This window comes from Castor canadensis, chromosome 1 (genome assembly GCF_047511655.1).
Source record: "Castor canadensis chromosome 1, mCasCan1.hap1v2, whole genome shotgun sequence".
Taxonomy (NCBI): Eukaryota; Metazoa; Chordata; class Mammalia; order Rodentia; family Castoridae; genus Castor; species Castor canadensis.
The window spans coordinates 188428055-188452760 of record NC_133386.1 but is presented as its reverse complement, the minus strand read 5'-3'; the positions used below and the strand labels follow the sequence as shown (position 1 = coordinate 188452760).

At 33.7% G+C, this 24706-nt stretch overlaps 3 protein-coding genes across 3 annotated transcripts; 1 reads left to right on the top strand and 2 right to left on the bottom strand.

The window, feature by feature from the left end:
• Positions 1-3941: 3941 nt before the first annotated feature.
• LOC109677025 (olfactory receptor 5D18-like) lies at positions 3942-4880 on the bottom strand. Its single transcript, XM_074068511.1, has one exon. The coding sequence runs from the start codon at positions 4878-4880 to the stop codon at positions 3942-3944; it is 939 nt and encodes a 312-aa protein (XP_073924612.1).
• Positions 4881-11528: 6648 nt separating this feature from the next.
• LOC109677408 (olfactory receptor 5L1-like) lies at positions 11529-13687 on the top strand. Its single transcript, XM_020153398.2, has 2 exons — positions 11529-11609; positions 12773-13687. The coding sequence occupies exons 1-2, from the start codon at positions 11529-11531 to the stop codon at positions 13685-13687; spliced, it is 996 nt and encodes a 331-aa protein (XP_020008987.2).
• A 690-nt stretch (positions 13688-14377) lies between these two features.
• On the bottom strand, positions 14378-23756 carry LOC109677405 (olfactory receptor 5W2-like). Its single transcript, XM_020153395.2, has 3 exons — positions 23742-23756; positions 20663-21607; positions 14378-14431 (listed from the first exon to the last, which is right to left on the bottom strand). The coding sequence occupies exons 1-3, from the start codon at positions 23754-23756 to the stop codon at positions 14378-14380; spliced, it is 1014 nt and encodes a 337-aa protein (XP_020008984.2).
• Between the last annotated feature and the right edge of the window lie 950 nt (positions 23757-24706).

The following is a 24706-nucleotide window of genomic DNA, read 5'->3' as shown; positions in this document are numbered from 1 at the left end:
CCAGGGATGCAGGGGTGGTTCAACATAAGAAAATCAATAAACATAATAAACCACATTAACAGAAGCAAAGACAAAAACCACTTGATCATCTCAATAGATGCAGAAAAAGCCTTTGATAAGATCCAACATCATTTCATGATAAAAGCTCTAAGAAAACTAGGAATACAAGGAAAGTTTCTCAACATTATAAAAGCTATATATGACAAACCTACAGCCAGCATTATACTTAACAGAGAAAAACTAAAACCATTCCCTCTAAAATCAGGAACCAGACAAGGATGCCCACTATCTCCACTCGTATTCCACATAGTACTGGAATTCCTAGCCAGAGCAATTAGGCAAGAAGAAGGAATAAAAGGAATACAAATAGGTAAAGAAACTGTCAAAATATCCCTATTTGCAGACGACATGATCCTATACCTTAAAGACCCAAAAATCTCTACTCAGAAGCTTCTAGACATCATCAATAGCTATAGCAAGGTAGCAGGATATAAAATCAACATAGAAAAATCATAGCATTTCTATACACTAATAATGAACAAACGAAAACAATTCCATTTACAATAGCCTCAAACAAAATCAAATGCCTAGGTGTAAACCTAACAAAAGATGTGAAAGACCTCTACAAGGAAAACTATACACTTCTGAAGAAAGAGATTGAGGAAGACTATAGAAAGTGGAGAGATCTCCCATGCTCATGGATTGGTAGAATCAACATAGTAAAAATGTCGATACTCCCCAAAGTAATCTACATGTTTAATGCTATTCCCATCAAAATTCCAATGACATTCATTAAAGAGATTGAAAAATCTACTGTTAAATTTATATGGAAACACAAGAGGCCACGAATAGCCAAGGCAATACTCAGTCAAAAGAACAATGCAGGAGGTATCACAATACCTGACTTCAAACTATATTACAAAGCAATAACAATAAAAACAGCATGGTACTGGCACAAAAAGAGACATGAAGACCAGTGGAACAGAATAGAAGATCCAGATATGAAGCCACACAACTATAAGCAACTTATCTTTGACAAAGGAGCTAAAAATATATGATGGAGAAATAGCAGCCTCTTCAACAAAAACTGCTGGGAAAACTGGTTAGCAGTCTGCAAAAAACTGAAACTAGATCCATGTATATCACCCTATACAAAGATTAACTCAAAATTTATCAAGGATCTTAATATCAGACCACAAACTCTAAATTTGATACAGGAAAGAGTAGGAAAGACTCTGGAATTAGTAGGTATAGGTAAGAACTTTCTCAATGGAACCCCCGAAGCACAGAAACTAAGAGATAGCATAGATAAATGGGACTTCATAAAACTAAAAAGCTTCTGCTGAACAAAAGATATGGTCTCAAAACCGAAGAGAACACCCACAGAGTGGGAGAAAATATTTGCCAACTATACATCAGACAAAGGACTGATAACCAGAATATACAGGGAACTTAAAAAACTAAATTCTCCCAAAACTAATGAACCAATAAAGAAATGGGCATGTGAACTAAACAGAACTTTCTCAAAAGAAGAAATTCAAATGGCCAGAAAACACATGAAAAAATGCTCACTATCTCTAGCAATAAAGGAAATGCAAATTAAAACCACGCTAAGATTCCACCTCACCCCTGTTAGAATAGCCATCATCAGCAACACCACCAACAACAGGTGTTGGCGAGGATGCGGGGAAAAAGGAACCCTCTTACACTGTTGGTGGGAATGTAGACTAGTACAACCACTCTGGAAAAAAATCTGGAGGCTACTTAAAAAGCTGGACATCGATCTACCATTTGATCCAGCAATACCACTCTTGGGGATATACCGAAAAGACTGTTACTCCAGAGGCACCTGCACATCCATGTTTATTGCGGCACTTTTCACAATAGCCAAGTTATGGAAACAGCCAAGATGTCCCACCACTGACGAATGGATTAAGAAAATGTGGTATCTATACACAATGGAATTTTATGCAGCCATGAAGAAGAACGAAATGTTATCATTCGCTGGTAAATGGATGGAATTGGAGAACATCATTCTGAGTGAGGTTAGCCTGGCTCAAAAAACCAAAAATCGTATGTTTTCCCTCATATGTGGACATTAGATCAAAGGCAAACACAACAAGGGGATTGGACTATGAGCACATGATAAAAGCGAGAGCACACAAGGGAGGGATGAGGATAGGTAAGACACCTGAAAAACTAGCTAGCATTTGTTGCCCTTAACACAGAGAAACTAAAGCAGATATCTTAAAGCAACTGAGGCCAATAGGAAAAGGGGAACAGGTACTAGAGAAAAGGTTAGATCAAAAAGAATTAACCTAGAAGGTAACACCCACGCACAGGAAATCAATGTGAGTCAATGCCCTGTATAGCTATCCTTATCTCAACCAGCAAAAACCCTTGTTCCTTCCTATTATTTCTGATATTCTCTCTACAACAAATTTAGAAATAAGGGCAAAATAGTTTCTGCTGGATATTGGGGGGGGAGAGGGAGGGGGTGGAGTGGGTGGTAAGGGAGGGGGTGGGGGCAGTGGGAAGAAATGAATCAATCCTTCTATGCATATATGAATAATAAAAGAAAAATGAAAAAAAAAATAAAACACTCAAAACAGAAAAAAAAAAACAAAAAAACAATGATTTCTTAAAACTCAGTAAGAAAAAAAAGAAAGAACTGCAATAGAAAAATGTGCAAAGGACATAAACAGGCAATTCATACATAAATAAATATAAATAACTAACAAAATAAAGAAATAAATGCAACATAATAAATATTTTATATTTATCATATTCACAAGGATGAAAATGACATTGTTAATGACAGTATTGAAATATATTTATTATGAAAATCACTTGACAGAATTAGAAACTGATGCACAATTTTAAAGGAAAAAATGGGATTATCTAAAAAAATGTTAAATATATGCACTCATTGACACATTAATTCTAGTTCAAAGAAATTATCCTGCATATATGGCCAGAAATATATATGTAAACATATATGTACACATAAACGTAATCATGGCATATTATTTTATCACTCCCAAGTGCTGATTGTAGTCATTCGCCACCACATATGTCTAGAATTTTGTTTTTAATTTTCTTGCAGTACTAGGACTTGAATTTAGGGATTCATGCTTACAAGGCAAGTTAGTACTCTACCACTCGAATCAAACCTCTAGCCTTGTGTAGAAGTGAGAATATGGTGAAAATATATATTCATGTGTGAAAATTGAAAAATGAAACCTGTTGAAGCTATTCTAAGAATTGTGGGAGGAGGGATCCTGAACTAAGTTTTATTCATGAAGTTTTCTACTGAATAAAACTCCTTTGTTATTGAATATATATCTAAAACGTCAACTCTCTATTTTCCATGGAAAAGATCAAAAGACATCCTTCTTAAAAATAAAAACATCCTTCTAAAGTCCGGTAGTATATTTGAAATTTCCCTTCTCACTAATTTTCTAGGTACTATTTTAGCAATGGGCTAGGAAAAACATGAGCATATAGTCAACAGTTTCACATTCTTGAGGACAAGAATTATGTCTACCTTAACTGGTATTTCTTCTCTTATGACATGAATTCTTGTATTTTGAAAGACTCGTCAATTCCAGATATGTTATAAGAAAAAGAATAGAATTAATATTTGTTAAGTTAAAGAGGTATCATACAAGCTATGAATGCATGCTACCTTTAAATCTTGATAGTGGATTCAAAACTATACAAAGTTATCTCAACTCTAAAAATGAAATATTACCAATCAGAAATATTGCTGCCCTAAACCTACAGGTACAAGACAGGGAAAAGTTCATATCTAGACAGTAAAATCCATTACTGGTCCATTGTGCAACATTAACCACATTAATTTTAATAGTAACTTTAAAGTCAATATTTTTGGACTTTTTTCTTTATATGTCAAAGACAACACCATCAAAGTTTGGTGGTCAATAAACAATTTTAAAAACCATTATTTTGCTCAGTGTATCCTTGACATACTTATTTCTTAGACTATAGATCAGGGGATTCAACATGGGAATCACCACTGTGTAAAACACAGAGTCCACCTTCATTGTGAGCCTGGAATTTTTAGAGTTGGGCATGCAATACAGAAACAGGATGGTGCCATGGAAGATGGTGATGGCTATCAGGTGTGCAGCACAGGTGGAGAAGGCTTTGAGGCGCCCACTGGCTGAATGCATTTTGAGGATGGTGACAAAAATGACTATATATGAGAAAAGAATGGTCAGCAGTGTGCTGACAGCATTAAATGTGGAAAAAATGAACAGCAGTAACTGGTTTACAAAAGTATCAGAACAGGAGAGGGAGAGCAGTGAGGAGAACTCACAGAAAAAATGATCGATGACATTGATACCACAGAAAGATAAATGTAGAGCAGAGCATGTCAAAATCAAGAAGCATGCCTCCCCCCACGCACAGGACACCAACACCAGCATGGCACAGAGCTTCTGGGACATGGCAACTGTGTAAAGCAGAGGTCTGCAGATGGCCACCACGCGGTCATAGGGCATTGTTGCTAATAGAAAGGATTCGTTAACTGCAAAGGTACCAAAGAAAAAGTATTGTACAATGCATTCTGTAAAAGAAACACTTCTGTCTTTGACAAGTAGGCTCACTAACAGCTCAGGAGCAATGGTATAGGAATAGCAGAAATCCACAAAGGAGAGTTGGCTGAGGAAGAAGTACATGGCGGTGTGCAACTTGGGGTTGATTTTGATTATGAGGATTATCCCAATATTCCCTACCACAGTGACACTGTAGATGGCCAGGAAAATCAAGAAGAGTAGGACTTGCAGTTCTGAGTAATCTGAGAAGCCCAAAATTGTGAATGTCACAACACTTTTATTTCTATCTGATAGTACCATCTTTTCTGTTCTCAGCATATGAAAGTCCTGAAAATAAAAAATAATAAAGTCTGAGCTCATAGGAAAACTGCTACATTCCCCATAGAGAGCTTGGAGGATGCTGCAGAATACCTTTCAGAAATTAGTGTTTAGTACCTCATGTGAAGTACATGTCCAAAATATAAACATCTAAGCATTTTCAAATTTCTATAATAACTATACAATGATTGAATTAAATTTTTAAATTCTCAAGTGTAAGTTTTCATTAATTATGAACATATGAAAATGAGATTGTAATATTTGCGGTTATTTTAAATTAATTCTTCAGATATATTTTCAGTTCTTATTGTACCATATAAGTATATATTACCTTAACAATGAGATTTGATCAAGACATCCCTGCATTTGGTAATAAAAATACAAGAGATTGTAAAGATATTAATTATGGAATGGACAACAGAAGGGAGAGAAATTCTGAGATTTCAAATATCCTGTGGATTTTTATCAGTGTACACATCTAGGTCTAGATCCCCAATCGTCGGGTCCATTTTGCAACTACCAAACACTGGTCCCTTATCTAGGTACAGATATTAACTCACTTCCTTTTTAATTATAATCTTTTATATTACTGAGAATACTAGAGACATTAAATATATTTGAAATAACAGTAACCATGTAAATGTCACAGTGATATGCTACAATACAGCATAAAAGCAAAACATGATAAATGTATTTAGGCAGATTTTCACATTCAGTAATAACTGACTATATCAAAGACTGATAAAGAAAAATTCACATATTATTTAATAATGCTCTAGTTCTAAAGAAGTAAGCTTCATTACAAGTTGTTTCCCTGGTTGAAATTAATGTCAATGTCTCTTCTGAATCTTAAAACCAACCTTCTGATGATAAATTAGTTTCTCTCCTGGTTAGGAATGATGCATGCATTTTTATATCTCTAGTCACAACACTGGAGACAGGAACCCTAGAGAATATCTACTGTTTTTTTCTTGAGGGTCACAAAATAATGAATTAAAATTGATCACTTTTATCTGATGCAATGCTGTTTTTAAATTAAATGTTTATATGCCTTAAATAACATGTAGTAATTGCATAGTTATGAAATACTTAGTGACAAGTGATCAGGTCAATATAATTAGCATTTATCTTAGATAGTTCTAATCTCTTCTTATTTGGAACTTTCAAAATCATTTCTATAATGTAGTATAAAATAATCATTAATTATTTCAACTATAATTATCCTAATCTGCTAGAGAAATTATTTCTTCTACCCAACTGCATTCCTAAGCTCTCTCCAACCTTTCCTTGCTTCTAAACACTATTTTACACTATTACAGCACTTACTTTAAGTCTTCTACATATAGGTGAGAACCTGATTTATTTTTCTTTCTGCACCTACCTTGCTTCACTTAGTATAGTTAAATGAAATAAGCTCCATTCGTGTTACTGCAAATTATATAAATTCAGATTTTCATTATTTTATTGTCAAGTAATAATCCGCATACTAAGTAATTACCAAATATTGTTCATCATATTATCTACATTTCCATCTGTAGACATTGAGTTTGATTCTGTATCTTAGATATGGTAAGGAGTGCTGTATCAATGAATGAGTGAATACCTCTTTCATATAATGATCCCTGTTTGTTTGCATATGTACCAGGAGTTTAATTGTTCCTCATATTAATCATGTGGCAGTTCTACTACTAGGGATATTTGTTTTTGAAACACAGTCTCACTATGTACTGAGGCTGACTTTGAACTCATGATCCTTCAGTCTCCAGCTCCTGAGGGCTATGATTACAGGTGTACACAATACAGAATGCCCAGCTTTATTTATAGGTTTCTGAGGAAATCCCACACTGATTTATTTAATAGCTATATTTATTTACATTCTCACTAATAATATGTGCAAGTACCCCTATGTAAGTTAAATGGTACCTTGTTGGACTTAACAGACATTTAGAGACCATTTCATCCACCAGCTGAAAAGTGCACATTGTTTTTACCAGCAGATGGAGCATCTATAGAACGGAGCACACATTAGACCACAAAACAAGTCTCAGAAACTAAAAAGAAATTGAAATTGCATATGCAATCTAATAAAAATAAGATAAAAAGGATTATATCCCATAGTCAAGTCTGATTTATCCCAGTGAAGAAATGGTGGCTTTGGTGGCTCAATATACACAAATCAACAACTGTAATACACCATATCACCATAATAAAGAACAAAGAAAGTACAATTGTCTCAATAGATTAATTTGACAAAATTCAATATTTCTTCAATCTAAAACACAAAACCTGTGAGTAGAAGAAATATACCTTCACAGAGTGATGAATACCCATGAGAAACCCACAGCCAACATAATACTAAGTGGGGAAAAACTAAAATAATTTCTTTTAATATCAGGAACAGAGCAAGAATGTCCATTTTCAACACTCTTTTTTGATATGAAATTGCTATCCAGAGCAATGGAGTTTAAAAAAAATCAAGGCAGTGAAATAAGAAGAGGACAAGTTATTTTCATTTGCAAATAATGAGATTTTGTGCACAGTAAAACATAAACATTTCTAACAAAAAAAGTTAGAAATGTTACAGGAATTCATTAATTTTATAGGATGCCAAAACCTCAACTCCACAAATCAGTAGGCTTTTTCACACACTAGTAATGAAATTATCAAGAAACAAATTAAGAAAACAATCATATTCACAGGAGCCACAAATAATAATCTTATCAGTAATTTTAACCAAGACAGTTATTTATTTCTAAAACAAATATATAAAACTATAATGAAAGTAATCAAGGAGAGCACTTAAAAATACCAAGACATTCCATTTCCATGGATAGGAATTATTAATATTGTTAAAATATCCATGCTACCAAAAGTACTCTGTAGATCAAATACAGTTCCTATCAAAGTACTGATGTTTTTCTCAGAAATAGAAAAGAGAAACTTTTCTAAAATTAGTATCCAAAACTATCCTAACCCAAATAGCATCAACTGGAAAAAAAATAGACACCCAAATCAATCAAACACAATAAAAGACACAGAAATAAATGCATATATTTATAGCTACTGATTTTTGACAAAGACAGGAAGTACCAAAGGAACACCTCTTATGAAGTGGTGTCGGGGAACTGAATAGCCATATCCAGAAAAAAAAGAAAGATGCTTATCTCTTGCCATATGTACCAATAAAGTAAAAGTACATGAAAACTTAAGGTAAGATCTCAAATTGTCTTTCACAGCAGCTTTTTGATTGGTTTGGTACACAACCAATAGAAACACTCACTTTCTGGTTTTCTGTGAAATGATCACTGATACTTCATAATTCTTGTCAAATACTAATTAAAGATAGATTTTATTCCACTTACAGCTACTGTTTTAAACACAATGCAAATGCATTTCAGAAAAGTTAATTTTCCAACTTAACCTTGGCCAATACAATATTTTACTAATATGGGATTATTTATGCTGGTAAATGTATGTAATCAAAAGCTTTCATTTGTGACAATGTGGCTTGTCCTGGAGAATATTATGTGAAGTGAGATAAACCAGGCTCAGAAAGACAAATACATAATCTCAATCTTATGTGCAATTTTAAAAAGCTGACTCTGTATAAATTGAGAGTAGAATGGAGATTACAATAGATTTGGGAAAATAGAAGGATGGAGGAGGGAAAGAGGTCAGTCAGTGGTTAAAAATGCTTTCATCAGATATGATGAGTAAGTTTTAGTGTTCTATAGCAGAAAAGGATGAGTATAATTAACCATGAAGTATTATATATCTCAAACCACTTTCTACTATTAAGCTGATAGAGGTTTAGAGAATGGATGTAAAAATTAAGCTGTGTAAATAACTACACAATATGTACATGAAATAAGTACCACATTGCATGTCATAACTATGTGCTTATGTAATGTGTGAATCAAAAATGAGACAAAACAAAGTTAAATCTTCCTTTTATGTTACTGAGTACATGGATAGGAAGTATGAAATAAATTCCAATAACTTAAAAAATCAGTCAACGTTTTAAAGTCTAAGATAAATAGAAATGTAAAGCAGCTTTCATGCGAGGCTATTGCTGGATGACATAGGCATCTCTGACAATGATGTTTTCTATGGAGAATCTTTTACCTTTGCTCTTTTGGGACTCTCTTGATTTCTTGAGAGTCCACTATGAGCAAAATGAATAGGCATTATATTCATCAACCTACCTCATAACTGACATCAAAATACTAGTCAGTGGAAAGAATGCATGTGAAAAGCTATTATTATATTAATATAAGCATAAGTTTTTATTACCTAGAGAGAAATATGGGTTTATAGAATACTGACAAAAGGAAGCCATCAGGTCTCATGGATGACAACTTTTCAAGCCCATAAGCTTTGGGCTTTAGAAATTTTCCTTTGTTTTTGTCATTAGGATAATTCAATGCAAAGGGATAACAGAAACCCCTTGATTTGAAGAATGGCAAAAGAAAAAAAAAAGAGTTGTGGCAGTGCTAGGTATAAAAGAAGATCCTGAATTTTTTCTCAGGTTAGGTCACTCTTAGCTAGATCATTTTTAGAAAATGGTATACAGATTCTTGAGAATTTGGAAACTGATTACCTCTAACTAATTACTTTCACAAAATTCTTGAAAAGTTTGGTGTATCTAGGAGTAAACAGATTGGGTTTGAGCACTAATATTTCAGGTCAAAATGGTAAAGTTAGGAAAGAACTTGAGGGGTCCACATTTAGTGAAGTCTGGCAATGCACAGAGAATCTGCTCTCCCAGAGGTCCTTGTCACAGTTGTGCTCTTGTCACAGTTGTACTGTGTTGCAAATACAAAAGCGGCACATGTTCTTTTTCTACCAGAGGATCTATGTGTGACTTTGGGCAAGTTACACCTGACTGTGCTTCAGTTACCTCTTTTGTAAAGGCAGCATGAAAGCAATGACCATACTTAATTTTATAAAGACGAAATGAATTACTAGCTCTACCTGGAATAATACTTGGCATCCAGGAAATGTTCAGTAAATGAACAATGTCTATTATTCTCAATATTGGATGTATTTTTTCTGATTCCTGGCATCTGGTAGTTCTTGAATGTAGCTTCAGACTCTGTCTTTTAGACATGAGCTGTTGAATTTAATACAGACAAACCTTTATTCACATTTTCACAATGGTAATATAAGTGCACATAGTGACAATGTGAGTGCATGCTCACAGAAACAATGCCTAGATGCTAGATGCAATGTGCTGCAATTGATCATGAAATCTGAACTAAATTTTGCTAGCTTATGATAATATGCACCACATTGTTTAGTTTTCCCCAGTTTAAATCCCATAATGGTAATAATTGTTAAAATCCCAAGAGAGAGAGGTTTTTTGATATATTGCTGTTGATATCCCACAGAGATCAATGATTGGTTTGAGAAGCTTAAGCACCATGGGCACCAAGGAGTCACCCTCAAACATAAAGCCTGTAACATTTCTTATAATAGTATCTTCAGAAACAGAGAAGTAATGTATCTCACAGGTTACTTGGCTAGTTATACCCTGTTCTTTATTTTTTTTCTTTGTTTTGTGGAATGGATATGAATAGAATTTTCTGGGCACTGGAAACTTGAGTTCTTTTCATATGGGAGAAATATAGTTATATGTAGGAGAATACAGATTTGTAAAGAAGGAATTTAGTATGAGTTTCTTTAAATTTGTGTTTTATCCTTATTATAATTAGAGAATGCTTGAGTAAATTCCATACTTTGAGGGCTTCTTTAAAAAAATACACTTCTCCTTATGAAGCAAGGAACAAGTTCAATGGGAACTGGGGACAATTTAATCCACAGAGCTACATATGTTATAAGAATTTTCAGTGTGTGGGGGAAACAATGTGAACAAAAGGAGATGGCTGTTTGTTTTTCTATCTGCCCTCTTTCCCCTGTCACATCAACTGCATCTATTCAGCCTTACACACCATGCATGGAGATTATCCTGAAAGTCACTTCAAGGCTGAGGGTACCCTTAAGAGGCCTGCAGAACTGTTCAGGGAGTAACACAGACATGTCAACCACTTTTGCAACATACAAAAGAGGAAATTTTTGGTGTTGTTCAAAGCACTTTGAAGTGCTTCTAAGGCAGATTTCTCAACTATGGCACTAATGACATTTTCATCCAGCTCATGTTTTATTTTGTTTGTTGGGATCTGCAAGTTAGAGGACGTTAACCCTGAAGTGAATTATAGTGTTCAGCAGCATCCCCACTAGATGTCAGCAAGGCTTACTCCTTGTGGTGACAACCAAGCATCTTAGGATATTGACATGTCCCTCTGAGACCATATTTATTCTCTTCTGATAAAGAAGTTCTCTATGAATGATCCTGACTTTTCATCTTAGATGTGGTAATAGGAAATAGTTTTCAAAGAAATGTTCAGTCTTGAACTAAGGGAAAAACAAATAACATTTTTTTCAGCCACGTGAAGAATGAAAACCACATCATCAGAACAGTTGTCAGTGCTCAAAGTGGAATTTATGAAAGTACATATCCTGTAAATAGTTGAAATCAGTTGATAATCTGGGAAAATACTTGTCTGTGAAGATCCCTAACCAGATTGTCCTTACTGCAGGAACCCGTGACTGGTATCCCTGTTGCCAAGGATGTTTTTCCAAGGGTGTGAGCGAGAACAAATGAGAGGCTTCTCACCATGCCTGCACCTTTTCGTGTGGAAAAGCATGAGAGTATGTGCCCCTCATTAAAAAATTCCATTCTCCTTCCCACAGACAGTCCATAATATTTATATAAGAATTCTGGCTACTTTATGGATACATTATGTGAATAAAAATATTCATGTAAATAGATGTTTTAAGCTTAAAAATAAAATGGCATATATGTATATATATAATATTCTGCCTGCACCTCCTGGCTATTTAAAAAAATTTTTTGTATCCTATTCTTTTTCCTATCAAATTATTCAAAATTAGATTGCTAAACTCTGTATATTTTCTCTGTATATTTATATTTTTTCTCATATCTGTTCATAATTTTGAACTACATTTAGTTTTCCAATCTATTTATAATTTACAGTATCATAAATAACATTGTTATTCTTGATAGACAATTTTCTTGACAATTTCTGGTGTGCAAATTCTTCAGATAAACTGAAAGCATTAATTTGCAAATAGATCTTTTTAAGGCTTACAAGTCATATTTACAGGAAGGTTGTAGTCAGTAGTACTAATTGCCTGTACTATGTTTGATATTGAAAGCTTTAATTAACCAGAACACTGTAACAATTTCATAGAGAAAATGCTAATGTAGAAGATAAAAGCTATTTCATCATTTAAGTATGTTAATAAATATAAGCAATTTTGGGTAAGAAAATTAAATAAGTCTTTTATCATTTCAGTGGAAAACTCAGAGGTAGTTATCCAACATTTAAAAATTACTTCATAAGATCCTAATATTTGGAGTATTGCTTGAAGACTCCTCCAGGTAAAAGGAATTTAGATTTCAAAGCTCAATAAATCCAATTGAATAGTATTTTGACCTTGTCTTTTTTTGCTTCAATAACAAACATTAAATATGAAAAACCAATCAAAAGAATTAAATTTTTAGTGGGGGCAAGGGGGAGAAATGAACCAAGCCTTGTATGCACATATGAATAATAAAAGAAAAAAAAAGAATTAAATTTTTACAAATGTTAATGTTGTGTGTGATTTCTGAATATCTGTTATGTAATGTTTTAGTTTATGCTAAATTTCATGTTTCTATTTCCTATTTCTTTGCAGAAAGATTAACTATGATAGTGCTTCTAACATCTTTTTTTAGGAGGGGGAATATTATATTGCAGATCATAAAATAAAGAAAAACACTTAATTATTTTCTCCAAACACATTTGGAGTGGACACATGGATGGGACAACTGTACTTCCATGACTGAGTTCATTCTCCTTGGATTATCAGATGCCACTGACATTACAGACATTCTTTCCCTGTTCTTCCTTATCATCTATGGAGTCACAGTCATCACCAACCTGGGCATGGTTGCCCTGATTCAGGTCAGCTCTCAACTTCACACTCCTATGTACTTCTTCCTCAGTCACTTTTCTGTCATTGTGCACAAAATGCTGGCTAACATACTCAACAAGAGCAAAGCCATCTCTTTCCTGGAATGCGTGGTACAATTTTATCTGTTTTGCACATGTGTAATCTTTGATGTCTTCCTGCTGGCTGTGATGGCCTATGACCGCTTTGTGGCCATCTGTAACCCTCTGCTGTACACAGTCATCATGTCTCAGAAGCTCTGTGTGGTGCTAATATCTGGCTGCTACCTCTGTGCTTCTGCATGTGCTTTGATTTACTTGTGTTTAGCCCTGCAGATACCAACCTACAAGTCAAATGTGATCAACCACTTCTTCTGTGATCTTCCCCCTCTCTTAAGTCTTGCTTGCTCTGATGTCACTATTAATAAGGTGCTGCTCTTCATTGTGACAGTTTTCAATGATTCCCTTACCAATATGATCATTCTCACTTCTTACTTCTTTATTCTCATCACTGTCCTGAGGATGCACTCTACAGAGGGAAGGCGCAAGGCATTTTCCACTTGTGTCTCTCACCTCACAGTCATCATTGTCTTCCATGGAACAATCATTTTTATTTGTTGTTCACCCAGTTCAGACAATGGTGGGGATGCTGACAAAGTAGCCACAGTGTTCTATACCATAGTGATTCCCATGCTGAATCCCCTCATCTATAGCCTGAGGAACAAGGGTATGAAAGATGATCTTGGAAAAATTTTAAGCTCTAAAATATATTAATAGGGAATATTTTATTGCTAGAACACAGAATTCCAAAGCAGAGACAGGTGGGGGTATTAATAGAGAAGCTGTAATGTTGCAATGGAAATAGCACTACAGAGCTAGGTAGTTATTAGTAAATGTATTTGATTCATTTGTGTTTACTCCTTTTCAGTTTACAAGTATAGGATTAAACATATTTCTCAACTTGCAACTTGTTTCTTCATTTTCTTAATTTTGTAATGTTGTAAGTAGATATGAGTAATGGCATACCCATTTAGTTTCGTATAAAGCCATCACAAGTCTCAAGAAATTCAAAATTTACTAGTTATTTCAGTGTCCATAATGGAACTATGATTCCTTTCAAAATAGAATTTGTGTAATTGTTTAATGAAAAAAATTATGAAGAGGGTGTACATGAATAAGAATGAGAATTCTAGCTGTATATATGCTTTCATGGGTTTTTTTCTTGCTGTTTCATATTCATTGTGTATTTCACTTGTACTTTTGGTTTCTATTCATTTAGTTTCTAGTAATGTTTGAACTATGTATGATATGGCATTTTATAAAGAAAATATACAGTTTCATTTTGTGTTTTAAGAATATTGGATTTTCAAATACTGAAAGCATGCATTGAAAGCTTAGAGCAATCCCCAGAAGATACTTAGTTCACTCGGTCTTTAATAGTGTTAAAATCTCCAGTGGCATGCCTCAACGGGGACTTTGGAACCCAAAATGATTCATGCCAGATTTCTGTTCCAAATTCTAAAGAGAATAAGAGGAGAAGCTGATAGAAAGAGCCACATGTCTATGGTGATTGGTTTCAAAATGAAAGTTATTTAAAAATCAAAAAGAAATTTCCTCCTTCAATCATTTTTATGTTCTCTCTGACTTCCTTCCCATCCTCTCTTCCTCCACTCCCTTTCTGTGACAGAACATACAGGGAAGTCAAAAAGAAAGGCATCTGGGAGGAATTTGGTGTGCAAGTTTTAGCAGGTGCTACTGCTACTCAAACCCAGAGAACAGTGGATTCTTAGGGAATTACATTTCTTCACACAAGAAAATGGTCTTAACCTCACACTAAGAGTGTGCTGTAAATCTCTCTTTATTTGAATAATGGCCAAAACTCTATTTTCATATCATTGAAGTAATTGAATGTGACACTGATTTTGAGTAAAATTTGTAAAACTCATGTGATGAAAGGTGGTGTCCACTATTTCTGATCAAGATGTGGAAAGTTCCCTAATGCCAAATCATATGGTAAAACTAATGCTTTTGCCACAATTTCTATAAAGTATTTAATCTTATAATTTCCTTGGTCATTAGTCAAAGCAACTAAGATTGGGCTCTAGTGGGCAATTTATTGCAGAAGGAATTTTAGATATCTGTATTAAGTTCTTAGCGATTGGTGATCTTGGTCATCAGATGGAATAAAGGGTGTGATTCAGAACTTGGGAAGGACATGAAGGAGAGGCATAAGCAACAGAAAAATAAGGTTGCAGATTTGGCCTTCTCATTTACTTCTACATTTGATATGCTGCATTCAATAAAATGAATTAGTCACCAAGAAAACATTTTTTCTCTCATTTTGGGATAGATCACAATGTCGGCTTATATGAGATATAGATTCTTTTATGATTCAACCAGAAAATTTGGGACCATTGAAGAAAAAAAGGATAGGACCACATAATTTTCAGTAATACTTTCAATTAGTTTCTGTAAAATTGCTAGCCATACAATTTATTTATATTTCTACAAGGTATTAGTGTTTTTTTCTTAATGATTTACAGGACATTCCTAATTTGAATATTATTAACATTATGGTAATATTTGGCAAAATACCATAATTTGGTAATGTTTTACAGTTTTATATATTGTCATGCTTTTAACTATGCTGCATACATCCTATATATTTATATTCAAGTTTTTGGAAACCTACAGTGAAAATATATTCTCTTCATTTATGTTTCACCTCAAATTTGTATGACTTTTACTTAAATTGAAGTTTTTATATTTTTATCCGGCTTGAGTATTTATGCTGAATGAATGCTTACAAAATAATTGTCAACCTACTATGAAAATGTGAAATGTGTTTAATTGTCAAAATCATGTTGGAATTGTACTACCTAGCTACAAAAATAAAATAAAAAATTTAAAAATATGGCAATGTATTGATACAAGACAAAAACCACATAAGCCAGTAAACCATGGTACAGACGACCTAAATATAAGCCCGTAAGGATTACAAACATCTGACTCTTGAGAACAGAGCCAAAAACATACATTGGAGAAAACATAATCTCTTCAGCAAATGTTGTTGGGAAAATTGAATTCAGTTTCCAATAACACACACACACACACACGAGAGAGAGAGAGAAAGTGAGAGAGAGAGAGAGATTGAGAGAGAGAGAAAGAGAGAGATGGTCTTCTGCTAACTTTTTCAAGGCTGGTCTCAAACTCTGATCTTACTACTTCCACCTCCTGAGTAGCAGGAATTAGAAAGTGTGAGTCAATATCCTGGCTTCTTTTTGCAAAATATTTTGCTAACTTTTTTTCTCTGGACTGGCCTAGAACCACCATGTTCTTGTTGACCTTGAGAATTTACTGAATTAAATAATGGTTGGGGAAGGATAGTTCTACCTTCCTGAGACCTCACTGTCTGTGGTAAATATTATAATTGGGTTGGTGGTAGGAATCACTTCAAATGCATTTGGGATATAGGAGGGGTTGATTCACAGTTGCGTGTTATTTTAACTTGGAATTGAGGCTAGGGCACTTTTTTAGAGAAACAAAAAGCAAACAGAAGTTTTACTCAGGAGTGAAGTTTTATTAACTTCTTCCTCTATGGTGAAGTAAAGTTTAATTCACAAACATGGACAATACTCAGCAGATATTGATATATGATTACATCAATGATTCAAGAAATTGTTTTGAGCTAGTATTTTATTTTATATATATATATAAACATATGGCATTATACACACACACACACACACACACATACACACACAGTGTGTATTAGAAGACATTCCAAGGAAGGAACATTTGAATAAGTTGTTGCTATAATTTTCAATTGTTACAGAAGAGGGTCCTAGTGTGGAGGATAAAAGGGACTTATAAAACATTAAGAAATACTAGGTTCTCTTCAACTGTTGACAAGACAAAAATGGTATGTTAATCTTAAGTGTTTATGCTGCTTTTTTATGATGAATTTATTAGTGAAAATATTCACAAGAAAGCTTTACCAAGAACATTTCACAGTTCTTTTCTCTGGCACCCTTTTGCAATGATCATGTGTATTAGCTGTATATTGTGAGTCTTAATATGGTTAAGTGCCACAAATGCTCCTTATGAAGTATGTGCCAAAAACAAAACTAATAGGATGTAAAAGGCAAATAAAGTTTACACACCCTAATTCCTCAAGTAGTTTCATGTTTCTTATGAAATCCCAGAGTGAAAAGCTTTAGGGTTTGTGGCTGTTACTGTGGTATTTATGTCTTATTTTTGTTATGGAGCTTTCCCTGGGATTTCTACAAAGCTGTAACACTTCAGGTGAAATGCTATAACATTAATAAATTTCCAGTCTTGAGAAATGTGATTTTTAGTGACAAAGTTACTGCCTATTGATCTTTCATTGGCATTTTTGTATGATGATTCTAATGCTAAAATACAAATACTGAGATAAAACTCAAGCTTCTTTGTCTCTCAGGAGGCCTCCTTTCCCCAGGATATACTCTGTTTAAGGAGGCTCAAATATTAACTTCATAAACACTGCTGTCCTTACATGATTATGGTCCAACTCCCACTCCCCATTACACCAGAGCATGACTGTACATCAGTTCCTAAAAATTTGCAAAGTATAAATTGCCTGTCAAAGAGATTGGGGTTTTAATAGATACAGGTGTTTTTATAAACATGGGTTGAAAGTTTGAAGGTAAACTTCAATACACAGAAACAAAAAAGTGAGGAAAGCACACACACAAAAAAACCCTTTTTGTCTGTTTATTTTGAGATGTGGTTTCACTTACGTCCTGATTGCTAACTCATTATCCACTTGTCTTAGCCCTTGAATTCAGGAATTACTGGTGTACACCAGCATGCACAGTTCAAAAATGAAAATCCTAGTAGCAAAAGTGACAGAAATATTAATCATAGAAGACTGTCAACTTATAAAAATCTTCCTTAAGTATATTGTTATCTGACTAGCAGCCATCAGCAAAACACAAGTAAGTTCAAAGCATGTACTGCTACCAAAGAATATCAGGCTCTTCTGACTTCTCCAAGGCAGAAAAGGAGTGCCCACAGATTCCTAACGGCTCCTTGGTATAGGCAACGTAGCACATTTTCAGTAACATAAAGGAAATTAATTTTATGAAATATTAAATGAGAGTTTTATCATTCCTTATTTGTTTAACCTTAGCTTTAATATGCTTTATGTACAGGAAACATAGTAGACACATTAAAAGTGGTAATGGAATCCTATAATCTCATTGTAAGTAGCATTTGCTTCTTGAAATATTTTAATATTTTAAGTATACAAATCTTTTTAAAGTATATTAAACTAATGTCCAACTTTCTAAAAAGTAAACAGCAAGTGAATTTTCAGAAATGAAAATAGTCCTGTACCCAAAGCCTAGACAAAAACCAAAACATAACCACCATTTCAGATATGTTATCAGTAGAAGTCAGAATTAGAATTCCATGGAAAATGATTTGGTAGATTGTCTCATATTTGGAAATACACATAAATGCTTGAAAATACACAAAATTCCATCCCTTATTTTATGCCAAATAGAAATGAATGCATAGTATATACAAAGCTTGTAAAAATGATCAAAATAACATTGCTTGTCATTGATAAATAACATCAAGTGTTATGTTTATTTGTGATGATGGCAGATCGGACTGAAAAGGAAACAACTGTCATCACATACAATAGTATGGAAGAATTTCACATTAGAAAATAAATAAAAGTATCCAGACATAAATGAATACAAACTGAATGACTTCACTTAAAAAGAAACATGTAAAATACCCTATCATATTACATGACAATTTTTATTGGGGCCGACCATATAATCCATGAAATGGTACCCAAGAAAAGCTTTGGGTTGTACTTCCATTCTGAAATGTTTCACATCAGAGCATTTTATAACGGTAGCTGGAAAACATAAGACATTCAATGTCTTAGCTGCCTCAGTTGTAATGAAAATTAAGAATTTCAGTGGTCATTATATTGTCCTTCAAATTCTTGGCCAAGTGTACATTTTTTCTAAAACCTTCCTTCAGTGATTTCTCATCATAAAATTGAGCAGAGCCAGAAGATATAGGTGAACATCCAAAAAAAAAAAAAGAAAACATCCAGATGAATGTTCTATACTTCCTGTGTGAATAAATCAGACCCTATTAGAGATTCATAAAATGATTCACAATCATTTTATTTATTTTCATCATAAACAAAATACATATTCATAGTACATGTTATAACTACATTTAATCACAATTTGATATCTCATTAGCACTTAACATTGCATTACATGAGTTTGAATTATTCATTTGTTTTTCCTTTTCCTGTCTGTCACAATGCCAGTGATGGAAGGACAGGTATAAAACATGCTGCATTGAGTAAAGAAAGTTCACAGTCTCATATTGGAGGTAATAGTTTAATAAGATTTTTGGAGAGCATAATTTATGAATCAAAAACATGGACATTTAACCAGGCCTGACAGAGGGAAGGTGAGAAAAACTTAGGTACTGGGTTGAGAATTTAAGCAGAAGACGACTTCATAGGGGTGCTTCAATTTGCAAACTTGTTTCATTTTATTTTCACACAAAAATGTAAAAATTTATGGTGTACAGTGTAATTTTAAGAGCCATATATACATATTGCAGTGATCAAATCAGAACAATGAGCATATTTATACCTCAAATATTTGTCATTCAGATGAGAGGGAGCTAAAATGTTCAAAGTACGTTATATACATGTATGAAATAAACTTTATGAAACAAACTAAAAACTTCAAAAATAGCTAGGCAACAGTGGCTCATGCCTATAGTCCTAGGTACTTTGGAGGCTGAGATGAAGAGGATCACAGTTTGAGGTCAGCCTTTGCAAGTATTTCATGAGACCACCATCTCCAAAATAACTGGAGCAAAATGGACAGTAGAAAGCCTGATTTTATTTTTTCCTATGGTATACAAAAAACTCAATACAAATAAAACACAAATGATGTGAATAAATCTGTATAAAACATTTGAATATACACATTTTGAAAAATACAAGAAAAATGTACACCATCACTAATCACTAGGGAACTGCAAGTAAAGCCACTTTGTGCTTTCTTCTTTTTTACATTGGACTTGTTTTCTACTAAAAGATCTTTTATGTGCTCCTCATAATCTCTCCATGTCAGTTTCTGCATGTAAAAATCCCTTGTTCTCTCCACCATCACTCAGATGGGATACATCTATCATTTAGCTCTAAAGCTAAATGTCCCCATTTCAAAGAATACTTTCTTTATTGCTGTCTAGGTAAGGACATTTTCATGTACTTTGATTACTGCTTTCTTTGACTTCATGGTATTTGTACTTTATTTGAGTTATTAGTATGTTTGGTTAATGATTCTAATTTCTGTTATTCTATAGGATTAATTACCATAGATATTATTTCAAGATTAAATACAAAGTTCAGATCAGTGTAAATGTAACATACTAACCACTCAATAACTCTTACTTGAATAAAATTAATTCACATAGACAAAAACACCAACATTGAAACTGCAATGTTATAGAATGTTTCAGTACATTATTCACTTTGAACACATCATGAAGTGCAGCATATTTAAGAAACCCCAAATGACCTGTGTGGTATTTTTGTAAAATACATATTATATTAACTTAAGGTAGTAATGACAACAACATATTAAAACACACAATGTGAAGGAAACAAGATATATATGGGAATAATATAAATATGTATGAATTTGTGTTACATACCTTGCCTAAAATTTTATTTCTCAGCTTTTTGATGGCTGCTTTCACATCTTTGTTCCGTAAACTATAAATAAGAGGGTTCAACATGGTAATCACAAGAGTGTAGAACAGTGAGCTCATTTTGTCTTGATCTAGGGAATAAGCAGAACTTGGCCGGAAATACATGAAGAGCATAGTTCCCTGGAAAATTGCAACTGCAGTTAAGTGAGAGGTGCAGGTGGAGAAAGCTTTGAGCCTCCCCTCAGCAGAATGAATCTTTAAGACTGATGAGATGATATAACAATAAGAAACAAGAAGTCCTGAAATGGTGCTCAGTTCAATAAAACCAAAAACTGTGAATATCACTAGCTCATTGACCTGTGTATCAGAGCAAGATAATAATAGGAGAGGGGGAACATCACAGAAGAAATGGTTAATCTCATGAGACCCACAGAAACATAAGTGGAATGTCAATGTCGTATGTGTCAAAGCATCTGCCATTGCCACTAGGTAAACCCCAGTCAGCAATTGGGAGCAAACCTTGCTGGACATGTCTACTGCATAGAGAAGAGGGTTGCTGCTGATGGCCTTGTACCGGTCAAAGGCCATCACTGCCAGCAGCATGCACTCAGCATCCGTAAAGATGCAGAAGATGAAGAACTGCAGGGCACAGCCAACAAAGGGAATTGATTTATTTGTGGCAAGGAGGTCCACCAGCATCTTGGGCCCAACTGCAGTGGAATAGCAAAAGTCAGCCAAAGAAAGGTGGCTGAGAAAAATGTACATAGGAGTGTGAAGTTGGGAATCCATTCTGATTAAAATGGTCATTCCAATATTTGCAATGAGAATAACGAGATAAGCAAGTAGAAACACAGTGAAGAGAACCACTCTCATCCAAGGATTATTGGTAAATCCCAAGAGAAGGAATTCAGTTGGTGATGAGCAATTTCTGGTGTTCATTCTTCTTTGCTCTTTTTAAAAACTACTAGAAAATGATCAATAGGGTGACAGATTAGAGATTATTGTTCTCCACATCCAATGAATATTATTATAAGGCAGAACATGATTTGCATCTGTAAATTGTTTTCTTTGCTCACATAAAATAGCCCAGAGAAAAACCAATTTCAAAGATGGCATTGTCAGTTAAAAATAAAAATGGCTAACATAAGTTGATCACCTCTTACTGTAATTTACATATATTTCCTGAGATATGTGACTTTTCATTCACTCTCAGATAATACACTAGAATAAACTAAAAACTGGCACTAGATCCAAACTGACATTAAAGAAAAACCAAGGTTAAGGAGAAAAGCCAGAAAAAGTAAGACTAGGATCTCATTTATTTCATTATTCAAAATATATTTTGTTTTTAACACTGAGAATAATATTGCACGCAATTTGGTAAATGAAAATTATTTTGGTACTATCTTTAGCATCTTTTGACTTTTTGAAAAGTCAGATATTATTTATGCATTTATTCTATCACTCTGAACACTGGTTTTCAGACATTTTATAATTCCTTGTATAATTCACCTGATTCCAAAGGACAAATTCTTTGAAAAACCAAACATATGTCATAAAGAGAAGGAGAAACCACAAACTAAAACAAATACACTTAATTACCTTGAATTTTTCATTAAAATGAAAATCGAAAAACAAGCAAGAAATGGTTTCTGCGATATAAGTTTCTGTTTCTTGTGTTTATGTTTACATTTATATGCACATCTCAGGGAGTATCTGTATGTTTGTCATGTTATTTGCATCTAAAATTTGGAATGTGGATGGCAGTCTGATTCTTATAGTATGCAGTTCATATTGATTTGCATTTACACATAATGGTGCTTGTGTTGTGTTCACTATTATTGTTTAAATAAAAGTACGAGAACCTTTAACTTTACATGCACCATGTCACTTGCAGAATGATTTTGAAAGGACGTTTTAATTATGAATCCTGACTAAAGTATGAATATAATAAAATCTTCACAATAAAGAAAAAGGAAGTCAGTCAAAAAATCGCCCATGTTTAACAAAGAAATTTAATTTGGTCATTGGATTGCAGACTACATTTAACTGAGTAAGTAGATAATATTTACAAATTCCTTAATACATCATTCCTCATTTTTCAATGAAAGTAAAATTGTATTTTCCCTCTATTACATAAGCATAGCCATACAGTACCTACCCGAGGCAAGAAAGTCTTTCTGCTCTTATCCCTTGTACCTGAACAATATATAGTTCATGCTTCATTTCCACCTATAGACTGTAGGGACTTAAGCTTGAACCTCTGCCTTCACCCTCTTATATTAGTTAATAATGATTAATTGGATTCCTGGTTCATAATTTTCCCTTGAGAATAGTGTAATAATTTAGCAACGACTGAAATTTCAAGTTTTTTCCTTTGTGACACTAACTACCTGGCACCAGTGATACTCCTCTCAGGTCCAAAAAAAGGCTAGAGATGAAATGGAATTTTTTGTACAAAGATTCTGTGATTATTTCTCAAATTTATGGCAATACTGTGATGGATTTACATGGCAGTAGAATTCAGAGACACAAAATATGACCCTTGGAAAAATCATTGCAAATGGCCTATATTAAGTTCCTCTTTCACATAAAAGAAACTCCTTTATTACATATACTCAAGCATGACATTTTTAATTCATTCTTATATTTAGATATTACAGTAGCAAGATTGAAGGACAGAGTTAAGATGCAGAGAGTTAACTGCACTACAAACATTGTCAAAAGTCATCAGTACGATGATATTTAGACAACAATACTTATCATCAGTAACTGGTTGATAAGAAAGAAGATGCAATTTAGAGATACTGATGAGGAAGAAAAGATCAAGGTTGCTGTAGTCACTGTAGGATAGAACAAAGTGTTCAGTGTTGTATTCCAGAAGTCTATAACCCAACTTAGAACAGCCAATATGGACCATCTGCCCAAGCTTCTATTTCAGTCAACTATTCCAAATAATGGAGTTTTACTTCATAAATTCAGAGAAATGAAGGTTACAATAAGACTAGAGTATGGTATTTTTCATCAGCCTTTCACATTTTCCTTCTCTTTAGTTCACATCCACTACATGTAACAATAGGGCCAATATGAATTGCATATAAGTTATTCACACATATTAATTATACAAGTTTTATTGTGAGATGACCATATATACATATAATGTGCTTTGATCAGATTTATTACCTCTATTACTCTGAATTACTTCATCCCCCACTTTATACAGTTTGTAACTTGATTTATTATTCTATATTCATATGTGAATTATAATGTGTGTCAATCACATTCTTCCCTCCTATCACCTTATCCTTTGGTCTTATCACCCTTGTTCTCCACAACCAAACAGGTACATTTTGACAATCATCTATTTTGGGGAGGTCTAAATTCTACATATTAGAGAAAACTTGTGACATTTCTTTCTGAGTCTGGTTTATTTCTCTTAACATGATGATTTCTGGTTCCATATATTTTCCTACAAGAAATAATTTTATGAATTTTATAGCTGAATAATAATACTCCATGTGTATATATACCAAATTTTAAAATCAATTCAGTGGCTGAATGATACCTAGTCTAATTCCAAAACTTGGCTACTGTGAATTGTGCATCTATAAACATTTGTGTGCAGGTCTCTCTATTGTGTGTTGACTTATAATCCTTATGATATGTGCCCCCCATGAAGAAATAATCCAATTAATAAATGGGCAAATGATTTAAACAAATATGTCTTTTAATGATAAAGTAAAGCAAATATATGAGAGAAGGATGTGTTATATTAGAAAACTATAGATTGGATATCTTATAAACAACAAAAAAAATCATTTCTCAACATTCTAGAGATTGGATGTCCCAAATCACAGCATTGAGAGATTCAGTGTCTAGGGAGAGTCTACTTCTGTGTCCATAGACTGCCTGATTTTCACTGGCTTTACATGGTACCATAAAAAATGGAAGACTAAGGGCAAATTAAGAAAATATTATAGAGGTAGAAGCTAATAAAGCACTTTATCTAAAGTTAGTATCTCTCATGGGTATTTTGCACCCTCACGC

What these genes read in the sequence shown, in the direction of transcription:
- LOC109677405 (XM_020153395.2), bottom strand. An exon ending in GAAATAAAATTTTAGGCAAG is followed by an intron (nt 14,432 to 20,662) that starts GTATGTAACACA and finishes TATTCTCTTTAG; the next exon opens with AATTTGGAACAGAAATCTGG.
- LOC109677025 (XM_074068511.1), bottom strand. Translation starts at nt 4,880, where the DNA reads ATGGTACTATCAGATAGAAATAAAAGTGTTGTGACATTCACAATTTTG.
- LOC109677408 (XM_020153398.2), top strand. Translation starts at nt 11,529, where the DNA reads ATGTTTTTCCAAGGGTGTGAGCGAGAACAAATGAGAGGCTTCTCACCA. An exon ending in TCGTGTGGAAAAGCATGAGA is followed by an intron (nt 11,610 to 12,772) that starts GTATGTGCCCCT and finishes ACACATTTGGAG; the next exon opens with TGGACACATGGATGGGACAA.